At 54.8% G+C, this 16,761-nt stretch overlaps 1 protein-coding gene across 1 annotated transcript; it reads left to right on the top strand.

The window, feature by feature from the left end:
- The first annotated feature begins 2,655 nt into the window (after positions 1 to 2,655).
- On the top strand, positions 2,656 to 15,990 carry ARHGAP33 (Rho GTPase activating protein 33). Its single transcript, XM_054711218.1, has 22 exons — positions 2,656 to 2,765; positions 4,722 to 4,819; positions 4,898 to 4,982; positions 5,344 to 5,424; positions 5,529 to 5,666; positions 6,106 to 6,198; positions 6,787 to 6,909; positions 7,000 to 7,077; positions 7,163 to 7,229; positions 7,313 to 7,372; positions 7,461 to 7,613; positions 7,698 to 7,800; positions 9,186 to 9,330; positions 9,411 to 9,493; positions 9,577 to 9,684; positions 10,966 to 11,111; positions 11,744 to 11,897; positions 11,982 to 12,127; positions 12,205 to 12,279; positions 13,587 to 14,249; positions 14,342 to 14,733; positions 14,818 to 15,990. The coding sequence occupies exons 1-22, from the start codon at positions 2,760 to 2,762 to the stop codon at positions 15,616 to 15,618; spliced, it is 3,798 nt and encodes a 1,265-aa protein (XP_054567193.1). The 5' UTR covers positions 2,656 to 2,759; the 3' UTR covers positions 15,619 to 15,990.
- Positions 15,991 to 16,761: the final 771 nt, after the last annotated feature.

Here is a 16,761-nt window from a genome sequence, read left to right as displayed (position 1 = left end):
AAATGGCTCTCCCCCCCCCCCCCCCCCCGCCTCCGCCTCCCCCGTCCTGCCCACCCCTACCCTAGTTACTGACTGTGGTACAGAATCTCTTCTAGTTTCATCCTCTTTGAGGGCAAGGCAGGGGAGGGGTTCCAGGCAAAGCTTCAGGCAGGACTGGGACTCATCTTAACTCAGGAGTGGGTCCTCCTGTCTCAGATGAGGCAGAAGGAACTTCCTTTTGGTATGAAGCTATCAGCGTGTTGGACAATGGTTCGTCCTCAGCCCACATCCTGCTTGAACCAGCACAGTATTTGGTTCATTGATCCCACCCACCTTGAAGCATTTCCTTCCCCTGCTTCTAGCATCACTCACACGTCATTTTGGTGTGTCCCAGGGCTCAGGCCTTGACTTCTCTATCTAAACTCATTCCCATATGCTGTTAGCTTCCTGGCTCTAAATCCTGTCTCTGTTCTGATAGTCCCTAAATTTCTATCTTCAGTCTAGACCTGGCCACTAAACCTCAGGCTTCTATATCCTGCCACCTGCTCATCGTCCTCACTCAAAGGTCTAAGAGATGTCCCAAACTGCACAGGTCTTAAACTGAGCTCCCAATCTTCCCCCTGAACCTGCTCCTCCCACACTTTCCTCAGCTTTGTCCTTCTTCCTGCTCAGTCCAAAAGCCTCATGCTCGTCCTTGATTCCTCTCTTTTCCTCATACCCACAGTCAGTTGACCAGCAAGTCCTGTCAGGTCTGCCTTTAAAATCTGTCCAGAATTTAACCCCTTCTTCCCTTCCATGGCCCTCACCTTAGTCTAAGCTATCATTATCTGTTTGGACTATTAAAAACCTGTTGGTTTTGTCAGCAAGTTCTTTGAAACATTTCTTATAAAAAAATCTAGGTTTTTTTTCTCCTTGAAACTGGATAGAACTTTGTAACCGCCTCCATAAACAGAATGCAGAGGAAGTGATACTGCTTTAAATGTCTAAACTGGATTAGAAAAGATGATACAATTTCCATGTGGCTCCTCTCGCTCTCTCTTTCTTGCTCTCTCGAGCCCTGGGCTACCATATAAAACGTCCAGTTACCATGTTGGGTAGGGGTTTGTGTTACACAGGTGTGTGCACTTGTCAACATACAGTGAAATTTTTGAATTTCATTGTATGTAAAGTTTACCTCAAGAAAAATAAATATTGAACTCTAGTTAAAGATATGCATGCTGAATTATTTAGGGGACAGCATACCAATGTCTAATTTATTTTGAAATACGTTAAAAATTAGACTAATGTATGAATAGAGTAATAGGTGGATGTGAATAAAGCAAACAGTAAAATGTTAATTATAAGATCTAAGTGGTGGATATATTGTAGATTGTTCAACTGTGCTGTATGTTAGAAACTTCATAATAAAACATTGAAGAATATATAATCAGGATTATTTTGATATCTATTTTAAAATGGGAGGATGGAATAGATTTCTGTAAAAAGTAGTTTCTGTATATCACAGACATGGTAAATATTTGTTTTCAGCCTTTTTGAACAAAACACATATTTAAATTAAACCAACAAGAAGGAAATAGATATTTAGATATAAAAAATAAAATAAAAGATGTTTATAGTAGAAGAACCTGATCTAGTTGGAGGGTGAGTAAAGCCTAGAAGGATTCCTGAGAAGTTAGATTTAAGCTGTGACAGGTAGAAATTAACTAGTTGACAGAGGGCTATTTTAATTACTATTGCTGGGTTACAAATCACCCCAAAAATTTAGTGGCATAAAACAATCTGGCACCAGGGCTTACATGATGAACTGGAAGTATAGTATATAGTAACTACACATGATTTCCATGTGGCTTGGGCTTCCTCAAAACACGACTACCTCAGCATAACCACGTTTCTCACATGCCTCAACACATCTAGAGCTAGTCATTCCAGTAGACAAGGAGGAAGCTGCATTGCCTCTTATTACCTAACCTTGGAAGTCACATTATCTCTCTATAATTTTTTAAAAATCATTACCCAACGAGTGGGATTGGCTTTTTGGGAGGCATGGTCATGTTCTGGCGTTTTGGGCTAAACTTATTCCTAGGAAAAAGGATTCAAGGCTGGAGGCTGACCTGTAATAAGCAGGAGAGAAGGCAAGGAAAATATCCAGTGGGTAGAGCCAAGTCACAGAGTGCCTAGAATTATATGTTCCAGGCAGGGCTTTTGAGTCGGTGGGAAAATGTCCACGGGCGAATGTCCTCAGTATTCTGACATTCAAGGTGTGGCTTAGAGGATTGCAACTTTGGAAAGCTGCTTGGGGATGGAGAAAGGCCCCGAGCCCACGGGGGAATCCAGGTGTGAGTGTCAGAGGCGTGGTCGCTGAGAGTAGACGAAGGCGAGGGCCATTGCTTAGTGTTAGAAAAAGCAAAGCTTCCAGAACCTGGGGGTGTGTCTCAGGAGGGGAAAGGCGGCCAATGAAAGAGGTCCGGGGCGCGGCGCTGTCAAACTCTTGGGGGCGGGGCCGGAGACCCAGCCAGGAACGGTGTTCGAGCCGAAGCCAATGAAAAGCCGCCAGGTGGGTGGGGCGTCCCAGGCCGAGGGTGGGGCCAATGAGAAGCGGCGCCGCGCCCCCGCCGTTCCCGCCCCCGCGGGGCTCGCGGCTGAGCGGCTGGAGGCGGAGACTCCAGTTGCCCGCGCGCGGCTCGCGCCCTCCCCTTTGTGTCGCCATGGCGGCGGCTTCGGCGACGAGGACGACGATGGAGGGGTCTAGCGCGGCCAGCGCCTGAGGAGGCCTCGCGACCATGGTGGTGAGGGGCCTACGCGGCCGTCAGACCATCCGCGTGGCAGCCTGTCCATGCACGGCCCGGCCCCGCGCGCCCCGCCCCCGGCCCCGCCCGAGCCCGGGGCCCGCGCCTCCCCTCACCCCTCGTCGCGGGTCCGCTGGTCCCCCAGCCGGGCTGGGTCCGAGCCCTCGCCCCGGCCCCGCCCTCTCAGCGTGCGTCTCCTTCCACCGCCCGGGTGGGGTGTTTTGAGGCCGAAGGCTTGGACGTGGGAGGAGGAGGGGCAGGTCCCGGGAAGGACCCGGCATCCCCCAAGTGGTCCCCCGCAGGGGCCTGCGGAAGCTCCCCTGGCTCCTCACCAGCCCCCGTACCCCAGCCATCTTCATTGTCCTCATCCCAACCTCCACCCTTCCGGGCCTAGCCCCCTCCTCCTCCTCCCACCAGCCACTTTTTCATTCTCCAGCCCCACCCCCACTCAGCTCCATCCTCAGCCTAACCCTTTTCTTCTCTTTCTCCTCATTTTCACCCCAGCCCAGGCCCACTCCACCAAACCTCCTCCACTCGCATCGGCCTGAACCTTTACCTCATGCTTTCCAGCTGCTCCCCTCCTACTTACTCCACTCCAACCCCGGCACTGATCCTCGGGTCCTCTCCATCTTGTCCTCATCCTCCCTCCCCTACCGGCTCCCTCTTCCACCATGCTGCTCCTGCTCATTCATCCATCCCCTCATTCCCTCACTTAGCAGATACTCACTGAGACCTCTGCGAGCCCATGCTCCAGACACAGAGAAAGTCAGAGCCCAGCCTGCTTTGGGGAAGTTTCATGGGTTGGAAGGGGACAGATCCGAGGGGGAGACCCAAGAACGAACTTGGGGTTGCAGGGATAGGAAGGAGGGAGAAGCTAGAGCCAGTCTGGGAAATCCCCATCGGGCAGCTGGTTCATTCATCAGATTTTATCCGGTCCCTGCTGGCAACTGGGCTGAAATTGGGCATGAGGACCCAGCCACGACCCTACCTGTGAGGAGCACCAATTCTGTGCCCCCCCCCCCCCCCCCCCGTGCTGGGCAATGCTGGGGAGCTGGGGTGCTTAGCTCCAGGCTGTGATGCTGGGAGGTCACAGTCCAATGTGGGAGATGGACTTGACGCCAGATAGTGACATCTCAGAGTGCTCAGGGCTATGATGGGAAAAACCCAGGCAGAGTCATCAAGCTAGGATGGAGGAACTTCAGGGGATGGGAGAGTCCAGAAGAGGTGACTGATGAGGCCTGAAGGGTCAGGGAGAACCGAGAGGAGGAAAGGTGAAGGGTTGAGAGGTGGGAGATGCGGAAGAGTGCCGCTAGTGGAAGAATGGGGAAGGGTGTTCCACGCAGAGGGGACAGCCTCCGCAAAGGCCTGGAAGGACATGAGAAGATGTGCTTTTGTTGGGCTCTTAGAAGTTTGAGAGCTCTGAGAGTGGAGGCAATGGGAAGCGATAAGGGCAGAGAGGTAAACAGAGACCAGAGAATTATCTGGAAGACAACAGGGAGCCATTGAAGGCCCATGATCTGTGGAGAGACAGAGGCAGATTTGTGTTGTGTGAAAATTATACTAGTGCTTGCCGTGGAGATGCTGGTAGGAGGGGAGAGGTTGGAAGCAGGAAGACTGATAAACTGGGAGCTGTGGTTGTGCAGACAGTGATGAGAGGCGTGGAGAGGCACAACTGGAAGAGGACTGTACTCTGCAGGGGCCACAGGATGGTACCAGCCTTCGTGCTCCCTGCCTCACCCTTGGCCCCTCCTCTTCTAGCCCCCTCACCCCAGACCACACAGGAAGATGAAGGCCTATCCTCCTCTGGTCTTCACCTCCCCCTGACCTCCGCTCCTCCATGCTCAGGGCAGTGTACGGAGTGATTCAGGCCTCTAGGCTCAAGGTGGCAGATAACAATGCTCCTTTTGTATCTGCTCCCATCTCTGGGGGCCTCTGATTCTTCTCTTTGCTCTCCAGGCCCGCAGCACTGACAGCCTGGATGGCCCAGGGGAGGGCTCGGTGCAGCCCCTGCCCCCCACTGGGGGTCCCAGTGTGAAGGAGAAGCCTGGGAAGAGGTGAGAGGTGAGGGGGAGGCCCAGCTGAGGAGGGGGCCAAGCACAGGAGCCACTAGTGATGTGTCCCCTGCCTTCCAGGCTCTCGGCTCCTCGCGGTCCCTTTCCCCGGCTGGCTGACTGTGCCCATTTCCACTACGAGAATGTTGACTTTGGCCACATTCAGGTATGAGGGTTTTCCCCCAGGTGGGAAGACGAGATCCCACCCAACCATGAAGCAGTGTTAGCCGCCCTACCCCTGAGAGCCGTCCCTGGGACTGGCCGCTCTACCCATCCGAGAAGTCGGTGGCTGGAGTTGCAGGGTGGGAAGCAAGAGCTGTTCATCGTTCATCATTTGTTCCTTTATTCATTCTGCAACAACTCTTTGTTAGGTGTGTGCTCTGTGCCAGGACCCTGCACCCTGCTTGAGGCATCAGTAGGCCCTGCCCTTGGAGAGCACAGCCCCATCCCTAGATAGTGCCAACTTGGACAGGTGAGGACAGGAACAAAAGTGAGACCCTCCCCTGGGCTTTTCTTCCCCTCTACAGCTCCTGCTGTCTCCAGAGCGTGATGGCTCCAGCTTCTCTGGGGAGAACGAGCTGGTGTTTGGGGTGCAGGTGACCTGTCAGGTAAGGCCTCCCTGCCTCTCATCTGGCCTGTCGGACTGGTTGCCATGGTTTCCAGCTCAGCGAACTGGGACTGCTGCTCCTCTTTGCCCCTCACCCTCCCACAGGGCCGTTCCTGGCCAGTTCTTCGCAGTTACGATGACTTCCGCTCCCTGGATGCCCACCTCCACCGGTGCATATTTGACCGGAGGTTTTCCTGCCTCCCAGAGCTCCCCCCGCCCCCAGAGGGTGCCAGGGCTGCCCAGGTAAACTGCTTGTTGTCCCATCCCTGCCTCAGCCATGACGTGTCCTCATCATCGATGTGTGAAACCATCAAGGCAGAGGGATTGATAAATGTTTAATCACGAGTATGGCCCGACTCCCAACCCATCAGAATGGAGAGACCATAGGGCTGCAGCAGGGTTCTGGAGGCCCTCTTTAGCTTTAGGGTCATAAAGACTTCCAGGGATTTCCATGGGAGGATCAGTATGGCCAGACCAATGGAAGCACACAGGAGCTTGACATAGTCTGTTACCAACTACTATGCCAATATTTTAGTACTTAACATGAGAGTGGCACCCATGCATTGAGGTTGAATTTCTGTCCTGCTTAGAGGCAAGCTAAGGCAGTCTAGAAGGGCAATGGGCTCTCTCGGGGGTCTCCTCACGAGAGCCCCCCCCCACCCCCCCGACAATCTGACCACAGATGCTGGTGCCGCTGCTGCTGCAGTACCTGGAGACCCTGTCAGGACTGGTGGACAGTAACCTCAACTGTGGGCCTGTGCTCACCTGGATGGAGGTGGGCCCGGGCAACGGGGCTTGAAGTTGGGAGTGAGTGAGGGAGGTCGGAAGAGTAAGAACCAGCCTGGGAGTGTGTGTGGGCACAGGAAGGAAATGAGCTGGACAGGAGGAGTCACTGGCATTTCAGTGTCTGTTTGGGTGTATGTCTGTTAGAATGAGTGTGTGTGCATGTGCGTGTGTGTGTGTGTGTGTGTGTGTGTGTGTGTTAGCAGGTGTTGGGCTGTGGGGAGAATTTCGAGGTATATCGAATGGGTTTGGCTGTAACTCACAGAAGAACGCCTGGCTAAGAGTGACTTAAACCAGCAGCTTTTAGATAGCAGATGTGCAGTGTCTGCTATGGATGGTGAGGGTGCAGGGGTGTATCAGGAGGACATCAGGGTAGAGGAATCCTGAGGCATGGGAGAGGAAGGAAGGGGCCTTGTTTTGGAAGGGGCATGAATTTAGGTGTTTGATCAATCGCTCTGAGTGATTGGGGCTCTTAGATGTGGAGCAAGTAGTGGCCTCCACTGGGCCTGGAAGAACCTTCTCCGCCTTAATTATGTATTACCTTCTGGCCTCTCCCTGCCACATTCACCCTCCACCTCAGTTGGACAACCATGGCAGGCGCCTGCTCCTCAGTGAGGAGGCCTCCCTCAATATCCCTGCGGTGGCTGCCGCCCATGTGGTGAAACGGTACACAGCTCAGGCACCAGACGAGCTGTCCTTCGAGGTGAGGCTGTGGGGGGTGGGGCAGACTCCATCTGGACTCCCCTCTTCCGGCCACTTCTGACCCTCCTTCATCTCATCTGCCCACTCCTAGGTGGGAGACATTGTCTCCGTGATCGACATGCCGCCCACAGAGGATCGGAGCTGGTGGCGGGGCAAGCGAGGCTTCCAGGTGAGCCTGGGTTGGGGTAGACTGGTGGGGCTAGGGCACTGTGCTAGCTAGGGTGGCCCAGGCACTGACCCTGAACCCTCCTCAGGTCGGTTTCTTCCCCAGCGAGTGTGTGGAGCTATTCACAGAGCGGCCCAGTCCAGGACTCAAGGCGGGTAAGTGCCAGCGGCAAAGTGGGGAATCCTTCCTGCATCCTTTGCCTGCTGTCCATCCTTTCCACCCATCGTTCACCCCACAGATGCCGATGGTCTCCTGTGTGGTGTTGCGGCTCCCCAGGGTGTCTCCTCTTTGACCTCAGGTAATGGAAATAAGAGGCTATGTCCCTGCCGCCTTCCTATCGGACTGATAATTGCACTGACCTGTGTGGCCTGCTTTTACTCTCACAGCTGTGCCCCGGCCACGTGGGAAGCTGGCTGGCCTCCTGCGTACCTTCATGCGCTCCCGCCCTTCTCGGCAGCGGCTGCGACAGCGGGGTATCCTGCGGCAGAGGGTGTTTGGCTGCGACCTTGGAGAGCACCTCAGTAACTCAGGCCAGGACGGTGAGGTCCGGGCCCACCTGCCTAGCCCACCCCTCCCACCCAGGATTTGACCCGCCCACTCCTGACTCCACTGCTTTCTCCCAGTGCCCCAGGTACTTCGCTGTTGCTCTGAGTTTATTGAGGCCCATGGGGTAGTGGATGGAATCTACCGACTCTCAGGCGTGTCATCCAATATCCAGAGGCTACGGTGAGGGCCCTCCACCAACCCCTTCCCTCCACAGACACTTACTGAACATCATTTCTAGTCTAGGCCCCATGCCATGTGCAGGTGACAAGAGCTCTGGGGAGTTGGGAGGGCATCTAACGGGGTTGGATCAGGGCTGTGGACAGGGAGGGCTTCTCTGAGGAAGTGACTCCAGCTGAGGCCTGAAAGGTGAGAGCAGAGTGAGTGTTGGAAGTAGAGAGATAACCTTCACTGAGTACTTGCTACATGCTAAACACTGGGCACTGAGGACCAGAGATTCCCACCCTCACATGCTAGAGGTAGAGACAAACAAGGAAATGAGAGAGTTTACTAGTAGGTGACAAGTGCTATGGAGAAAAAGAGATGGGGGGTAAGGAGAATCATAATAGTAAATCTGGGAGGGATGTTGCAGTGTTAAATAAGGGTGGGCAGTGAAGGCCTCTTGGAGGGGAGCTCCTTCTGGAGGATGGGAGGGAGTGAGCGAGCCATGTGGATATTCTGGGAAACGCATTCATGGTGGAGGGAACAGGCAGTCCAAAAGGCAAAGTAGCAGGAGATGATGTCTGAGAAGTAATTAGGGGCAGAGTGTGCAAGGCCTTTTTAAAAATAATATATTTTTATTGATTTTAGAGAGGAAGGGAGAGGGATAGAGAGATAGAAGCATCAATGATGAGAGAGAATCATTGATTGGCTGCCTCCTGCACGCCCCCTACTGGGGATCGTGTCCACAACCTGGGCATGTGCCCTTGGCCGGAATCGAACCTGGGACCCTTCAGTCTGCAGGCCAACGCTCTTATCCACTGAGCCAGACCAGCTAGGGCTGTGCAAGGCCTTTTTAACAACTGTTTGGATTTTGGCTTTTACACTGGAGGGTTCTGAACTGAGGACACATGCCAGTCTAAGAGGTGGGAAGGAGTGAGGCACACGTGTTGAGACTGAGGGAGGCCCTGAAGTGAGAGTATAGAGCCCGGAGGTGTGAGAGATGCATGAGTTCATGTGTATTGAGCTTTTCCCCTCGAGCAGTGAGACGCAACCAGATAATTGTGAGGAGGGGCTACTGGGATTTCAGCCAGTTTCCCAGTGACCTCTTGAAGTCAGGAGAATGGCATAATGTGCTGGAAGCAGCAGGGCCGTGCTCTGGAATCAGATAGCCTTGGGCAGCTGCAGGAGGGACACCTCCCACCTGAGCTTCAGTGTCTTCCTCTATGAAAGAGCGCCCCTGTCTTTGGCAGACAGGGTTATTGTAGAGGAAGTATGTCTCTGTCTTTTGAGGAGCACAGTGCAGAAAGAGGGTTGCATCCATCTGTGGATAGTGTGGGTATGGGGTGCACAGCCAGGCAGACCAGCTCTGACACGAGTGTTTCTTCTCTCCGATCTGGTGGCCTCAGGCATGAGTTTGACAGTGAGAGGATCCCTGAACTGTCTGGCCCCACCTTCCTACAGGACATTCACAGTGTGTCTTCTCTCTGCAAGCTCTACTTCCGAGAGCTGCCCAACCCCCTGCTCACGTACCAGCTCTACGGGAAGTTCAGTGTGAGTAAAGGAGATAGTGAGGTTAGAGGGTGCTGGGATGCCTTGGGCCCAGTCCCCATCATGCCTGTGCACAATCTCAGGAGGCCATGTCAGTGCCTGGGGAGGACGAACGCCTGGTGCGTGTCCATGACGTCATCCAACAGCTGCCCCCGCCACACTATAGGTAAAGCAGGAGGGGTAGGGAAAGGCTGTGGTGGGCTCACAAGGGAGTTGAGGCTCAGGTGTCCGCTTCCACTTCCACCCCAGGACCCTGGAGTACCTGCTGAGGCACTTGGCCCGCATGGCAAGACACAGTGCCAATACCAGCATGCATGCCCGCAACCTGGCCATTGTCTGGGCGCCCAACCTGCTACGGTAAGCTGGCAGCTCACCAGCCTGTCACCCACGGTTCCCTCCCATGGGCTGAGCCCCAGTCTCCCCCTACTTCTACACCTTCCATAGGAACTCACCCAACTTTTGGTTCTCTTGTTCATTTCATTCAACATATATTTATTAAATATCTCCAGTGTGCCAGCCCCTGTTCTCAGCACTGGGGATGGAGTAGTGAGCAAGATCCTGGGCTCATATTCTCGTAGGGAGGTGGACAATGAACTGGTAACAAGGAAACAGAGAATGGTCTGATAGTAGTGAGTGGCAAGGAGAAAGATTACAAAGCCGGGAAGGGGCATGCACAGGGTTATGGCATTTTGGGATGTGTAGGGGGTAGGGAAGGCTTCAGTAAAAACGTCTTCGATAGCCAGCAGCACAGAAAGCCTCAAATTTGATGGTGATCGAGACAGGCAAGCTCTCTGTCCTAAATAAAATATATGGTGGGTATAAGAACTATGGGGGGAAAGAAACAAAGATAGACCTGGAATACAGAGAAAGCTTACAATTTTAAATAAGGTAGATGGGGAAGACTCCACTGAGAAGGTAACATTTGAGTCAAGAACTGTAGCAGGTGAGATATCTGGGGAAGAGCAAACCAGGCAGAAGGAACAATATGTGCGATGGTCCTGGGGCTGGGTCAGGAGGAACAGTAGGGAGGCCATTGTGGCTGGAACTGAGTGAGTGATTGAGTAAGGGGCTGAGGGGGAGGAGATGATGAGGTCAGGTAGGTGATGGGGACTGGGATAGAGGAGGAGTGACTTATAGGTTGTGAGTCATGTGAGGACTTTGCTTTCGCCAGGAGGTGTTCCCAGCTTCCTCCAGCTCTGCATGAGCAGCAGACTGTGGGGGTGGGGTGGGACCAGGGGACCAGGGAAGAGGTGGCTGTGATAGCCAGGAGGGAGAGGATGGAGGGTGGGGCAGAAGAGGGGGAGAATAGTTTAGACTCTGGACAGATTTTGTGGGGGGAGCCCACAAGGTTTTTAGGCAGATTGGATGTGGGTGTGAGGGAGAGAGAAGTCAAGGACAATTCCAAGGTGTCTTGCCTGAACCGCTAAAGGACTGCATTGACTGAGATGGGGAAGGTGGTGAGGGAGCAAGTTGGGGGAAAGTTGAGAACCAAGTTGTAGATGTGATCAATTTGATAAAATCAGAGCTGTTGAATGACAGTCTCTGCTTCTATTAGCTCCCTACCTAACCTAGTCACAACCCTCCCCCTCCTCCAGCTGTGGCTCAAGGCACCTGACCTCTTCTCCCTCTCCCATTCAGGTCCATGGAGCTGGAGTCGGTGGGGCTGGGTGGGGCAGCAGCCTTCCGTGAGGTGCGGGTGCAGTCAGTGGTGGTGGAATTCTTGCTCACCCATGTGGATGTCCTGTTCAGTGACACCTTCATCTCTGCTGGCCTCGACCCTGCAGGTATGCTCGTCCTATCTCCTGATGTCCTGGCTACTGCCTCCTCATTGTCAGGACTGCAGTGGGAGGGCAGGGGGCTCCCAGCCCTGTCCCTACCCACTGAAGCTGTACCTCCTTCCTGGCTCCTTGAGGACCCCGCCCCGGCCTCTCCCTCCCCTCCCCACCCTTCTCATTTCAGCTCCTACGCTCAGGATCCCTACTTCTTGGCCTGGACATCGTTCTTCCTCCACCCCTTGTAGCTCCTGGGGGTGCTTGGGGCCAGAGGTCCACCTGGGAGGAGGTGGGAGGTCCCCAGACTTGACCCTGCCCAGGCCCCACCCAGACTCCCCACCCTGCCCCGGACCCCAGCCCAATCAGGATTCAGCACATCGGAGGGCCCTCTGGCCCGAGGTAACTGAAGCCAGAGCCACTGCCTTTGCTGGCTGCTGGGAGCTGCCTCATCAGCTGGTTCTGCCTCATTCCTGCTCACCTGCCTGCTGCCCACCCATTCCCACCTGATCCTCTCTGGTTCCCTGCCTTGCCAGCCAGGGTGGGGGTTATGCTTTGGGGCCGGAGCTTGGGCAGTAGCGCTTAGCTTTACCTGTTGCCTTGAATGTTCCCTGGGCTGACAGCTGCCCACTTTCCCAACTCCCCAGGCCGCTGCCTCCTTCCCAGGCCCAAGTCCCTTGTGGGCAGTGGCCCCTCCACTCGCCTGTTGACACTGGAGGAAGCCCAGGCTCGCACCCAGGGCCGACTGGGGACATCCAATGAATCCACAGCTCCCAAGGCTTCAGACTCTCCTGTGGAAAGGTGAGTAGGATACAGGGGAGAGGAGGGGCTAGCCTTGAGGTCCCAGCTCCTCACACTGCCTCCTGTGTCTCACCCAAACCCCAGGAGGAAGGGGGAGAGAGGCCAGAAACAGCGGAAGCCAGGCGGTAGCAGCTGGAAGACTTTCTTTGCACTGGGCCGCGGCCCCAGCATTCCCCGGAAGAAGCCTCTTCCCTGGCTGGGGGCGATGCGCGCCCCACCACAGCCTTCAGGTCAGAGGTCGGGCAGTCAGCGTGGTGGTGGGGAGGCACTCTGGAATGCCTCTGTGACCCTTCTTGTCTCCTTGCAGGCAGCCGACCTGACACAGTCACACTGAGATCTGCCAAGAGTGAGGAGTCTCTATCATCTCAGGCCAGCGGGGCTGGTGAGCTCAGGGTGGCCTGGCCTGTGGCAGGGTGGAGCCTCCAAATGCTGTACTTCAAATTTGGGGGTTTTGGTGGTTTTTTAGTTTTTAATTTGGACATTGGGTATGGTGAATTGGATAAAGCATCACCCTTAGTTCAGGACACACTGTGATCAATGGTTCATACAGGGTCCTTTCAAACAGTCTTATTCATTCCTTTTGAAAAAATGTAAATAATATAATGAACACCCATGTACCCACTGGCCAGAGCTAAAAGAACCCCCACTACCTTATCTTCAAGCTCCTCCCCTCTCCTACCTGCTGCCTATCCACCAGAGGCCTCCTCTTGATTAGATGTCATCATCTTCATTGATTTTTTTGTTTGTTAATCCTCACTGGAGGATATTTTTTCCATTGATTCCTTTTTTTCTTTTAAGAGCAAGTAGAAGGGAAGAGAGTGGGTGAGAGAGAGGAGATAGAGAAACAGCTCTGTGAGAGAGACACATCGATTGGTTGCCTCCTGCACGTGCCCTGACTAGGGCCAGGGATCGAACCTGCAACCCAGGTACATGCCCTTGACTGGAAATTGAACCCAGGACTCTGGTGAGTGGGCTTAGCTCTAACCACTTAGCAACACTGGCCAGGGCTGTCATCCTTGGTTTTAAGGTTTTATCATGTACAGATGTATACATAAACATATTGAGCAGTTCTAGTCATTTTAAAATGTCAATTAAAGGTATCATAAAGGGGGTGTAGTGCTGTATGTGAAACTTGACTTCATTCACCGCTGCATTACAGCTACCATCGTATTGCCAGGTGCAGCTCAGGCTCACTCCTGCCTGCTGATCTTTAATGTTCCATGTGGATATTTCATTGGGAGTTGCTTGTCCATCCCACTCCTGATGGATTTGGGGGCTTGATGGGTGCTCCCTGCCATGCCCACACTCCTGAGAGAGCTCTACCTAGGGTATACTCATGTTCAACTGAACAGGAAAATGCCCAATTGTTTTCCAAACGTGGTCGCCCCAGTCTGTACTCCCAGCAGCCTTGGTTGGGATCCTCTTGGTCTCATGCTCACAGCCGTGGGGTTGTCACACTATTCTGGCCCTTGCGTCTGGAATGGTTTTCCCCAGGGACTTGCCATTCATTTCCTTTGTCACCGTGAGTCTGAACAGCTCTCCCTGCACTCACAGCCATGTGGCCCTACCCAGGGAAGTGCCTCTGCATGCTATTTTCCCAGCCTCCTGGGTTGTGTGCCCTGTTCTCACTAATGTGTGCGTATGTAAACTTTTGAGCCCTGATCCCTAACTGCCCCTCCTCCCCCCCAGGCCTCCAGAGGCTGAGCAGGCTACGGCGACCCCACTCCAGCAGTGATGCTTTCCCTGTGGGCCCAGCACCTGCGGGCTCCTGTGAGAGCCTGTCCTCATCCTCCTCTGCGTCCTCCTCCTCCTCTGCGTCCTCCTCCTCCTCAGCAGCTGGGCTCGGGGCACTTTCCGGCTCCCCCTCTCACCGAACCTCGGCCTGGCTAGATGATGGTGATGATCTGGACTTCAGCCCACCTCACTGCCTGGAGGGGCTCCGGGGGCTCGACTTTGATCCCCTTACCTTCCGCTGCAGCAGCCCTACCCCAGGGGACCCTGCACCTCCTGCCAGCCCGGCCCCCCCAGCCCCTGCTTCTGCCTTCCCACCCAGGGCAACTCCCCAGGCCCTTTTGCCCCATGGGCCCACCAGCCCTGCTTCGCCCACTGCCCTGGACATCTCAGAGCCCCTGGCTGTATCAGTGCCACCTGCTGTTCTGGAGCTGCTGGGGGCTGGGGGAACACCTGCCTCACTCACCCCAACACCAGCACTCAGCCCCAGCCCAGGCCTGTGCCCCCATGCCATCCCCCTGCTGCCACATGGAGCTGAAGCCCAGCTGAGTGACACCTGTCCACAGGAGATCTGCAGCAACCTAGCACTACCCGGTCCCGGGGAAGCCCAACGACAGCATGGTGAGTCCTACTCAACCCATCCAACACCCTCACAGACCCTGAGGCTGCATCCAAGACCTGGCTGACGCCCCTTCCCATTCCTCTCTGTATAGGGCCTGTCATGGATTCACCACTGCTGCCCCCACCCCTATCCCTCCTGCGCCCTGGGGGGGCCCCACCTCCGCCCCCCAAGAACCCAGCACGCCTCATGGCCCTGGCCCTGGCTGAGCAGGCTCAGCAGGTGGCCCAGAGACAGAGCCAACAGGAGCATGGGAATACCCCATCTGCTCCCCGCTCCCCTTTCTACTGCTCACTGTCCCTGGAGGTGGGCGGTGAGCCCCTTGGGACCTCAGGGAGTGGGCCACCCGCCCCCTCCCTACCCCACCCTGATGCCTGGGCTCCAGGACCCCCACCCTCCCTACCACGGCAACGAAGTGTTGGGAGCCTGGTGAGGAGCCAGCGGCCCATGGGGATCTTAAGGAGGGGACACAGAAGCTCTACCCAGGTCAGTGCCCAGCTCAGGAAGGTTGGGGGCTTCAGAGATGTGCCAGAGACATTGGCCCAGTTCCGATGTTGTGTCTCCTCACAGGTTCTTTCTTCTGTGAGAACCCCTGGCTGCTTCTCCTCAGCTCCCCAGGAGTGCCTGCCACCCTTTCTTGGGGTCCCCAAACCAGGCTTGTACCCCCTGACCTCCTCATCCTTCCAGCCCAGTTCCCCAACCCCAGTCTGGAGGAGCCCTTTGGGTCCCCCTACACCACTTGACAGGGGAGAGAACCTGTACTATGAGATTGAGGCGGGTGAGGGGTCCCCCTACTCTGGCACCACCCAGTCCTGGAGTCCCTTTCGCTCCATGCCACCAGATAGGCTGAATGCCTCATATGGCATGCTTGACCAATCACCACCATTCCATAGGTCCCCTGACTTCCTACTCAGCTACCCACCACCCCCCTCCTGCTTTCCCCATAACCACCTAGGCTATTCAGCCCTTCAGCACCCTGCCCGGTGCCCCACTCGGCCTGAGCCCCTCTATGTCAACCTAGCCCTAGGGCCCAGGGGTCCCTCATCCACCTCTTCCAGCTCCTCTTCCCCTCCTGCTCCTCATCCCCATAGCCATTCAGATTCAGGCCCCACAGCCCCCCACCTTCCCCAGAAAGAGAGGGCTCCCTGGGATCCCCACACCCCTCACAGGGTGCCTGGGGCCTGGGGCTCTCCTGAGCCTCTCCTGTACTACAGGGCAGCCCCACCAGCCTATGGGGGGCAGGGCAAGCACCACCGAGGGTCCTTGTACAGGAATGGGGGCCAAGGAAGGGAGGGGGCTGGTCCCCCACCCCCTTACCCCACTCCCAGCTGGTCCCTTCACTCTGAGGGCCAGACCCGAAGTTACTGCTGAATCAGAGCAGAGACCTTCCTCCCTTCCCTTCTCACTGATCTTGGCCCAACCCAATTCCTTGTTTTGTATTTTCTTGAGCTCCTGACCCCTATTCCAGGTTTCTAACTTTGTAACTTGCTTCTGATGTGGATCCCTAACCTGTATGGCTTTCCTACCCTGGACTAAAGGCACCCCCATCCCCCCACCAACCTCTATCATGGGGCTCTCACACAAATCTGAGGGCTAGGCTGACACACTGTCCTTCCTCTTCCTCCAGGAGCCCCCAGCATGTCTTGACCTATGCACAGGGGTTGGGGGACAGCTCCTGCCCATCTCCCACATGCCCCACTAAACCATCTGACAAAATTAATGAATAAAAATCGTGAAAATGTGGCTGCTAGTGTCATGCTGGGACTAGGCTCAGTGAACAAAGAGGCAATAGGTTGCTTTATCATTTTTAAAAAATATATATTTTACTGATTTTTTACAGAGAGGAAGGGAGAAGGATAGAGAGTTAGAAACATCGATGAGAGAGAAACATCGATCAGCTGCCTCCTGCACACCCCCCACTGGGGATGTGCCCGCAACCAAAGTACATGCCCTTGACCGGAATCGAACCTGGGACCCTTCAGTCCACAGGCCGACGCTCTATCCACAGAGCCAAACCGGTCAGGGCTGCTTTATCATTTTTGTTTAAATATGTATTTATTGATTTTAAAGAGATAGAAACATCGATGAGAGAGAAACATTATCACTTGGCTGCCTCCTGCACACACCCTTCTGGGAATCGAACCTGCAACCTGGGCATATACCCTGACTAGGAATGGAACTGGTAATCTCTTGGTTCATGGATCAACGCTCAACCACTGAGCCAAACTGGCTGGGCTGCTGTATCATTTTATCACTTCAGCAGGTGCTGAGTGGGGAGTCCCTCTTGAGATACTCTTAGGGACGGTAACTGCAGAGGGGCTGTGGATATCTTAAGAATCTGTGTCAGGAGTGGGGGTCAGGCTGGGCCTGTCTCCGAGTTAGCATCCACCTTGCAGCTCTGCTATAATCTCCAGCAGATCCATCCTGGGGAGTAGTGGGGAAGGGATGGACTAAGGGTTACCTCAGGTATGAGGAAGGGGCCCCCGGGCCCTCCTACCAGGGCCCATTTCTCAC

This window comes from Eptesicus fuscus, chromosome 21, assembly GCF_027574615.1.
Source record: "Eptesicus fuscus isolate TK198812 chromosome 21, DD_ASM_mEF_20220401, whole genome shotgun sequence".
In the NCBI taxonomy this organism is placed as follows: Eukaryota; Metazoa; Chordata; class Mammalia; order Chiroptera; family Vespertilionidae; genus Eptesicus; species Eptesicus fuscus.
This window is presented reverse-complemented; position numbering and strand designations above follow the sequence as displayed.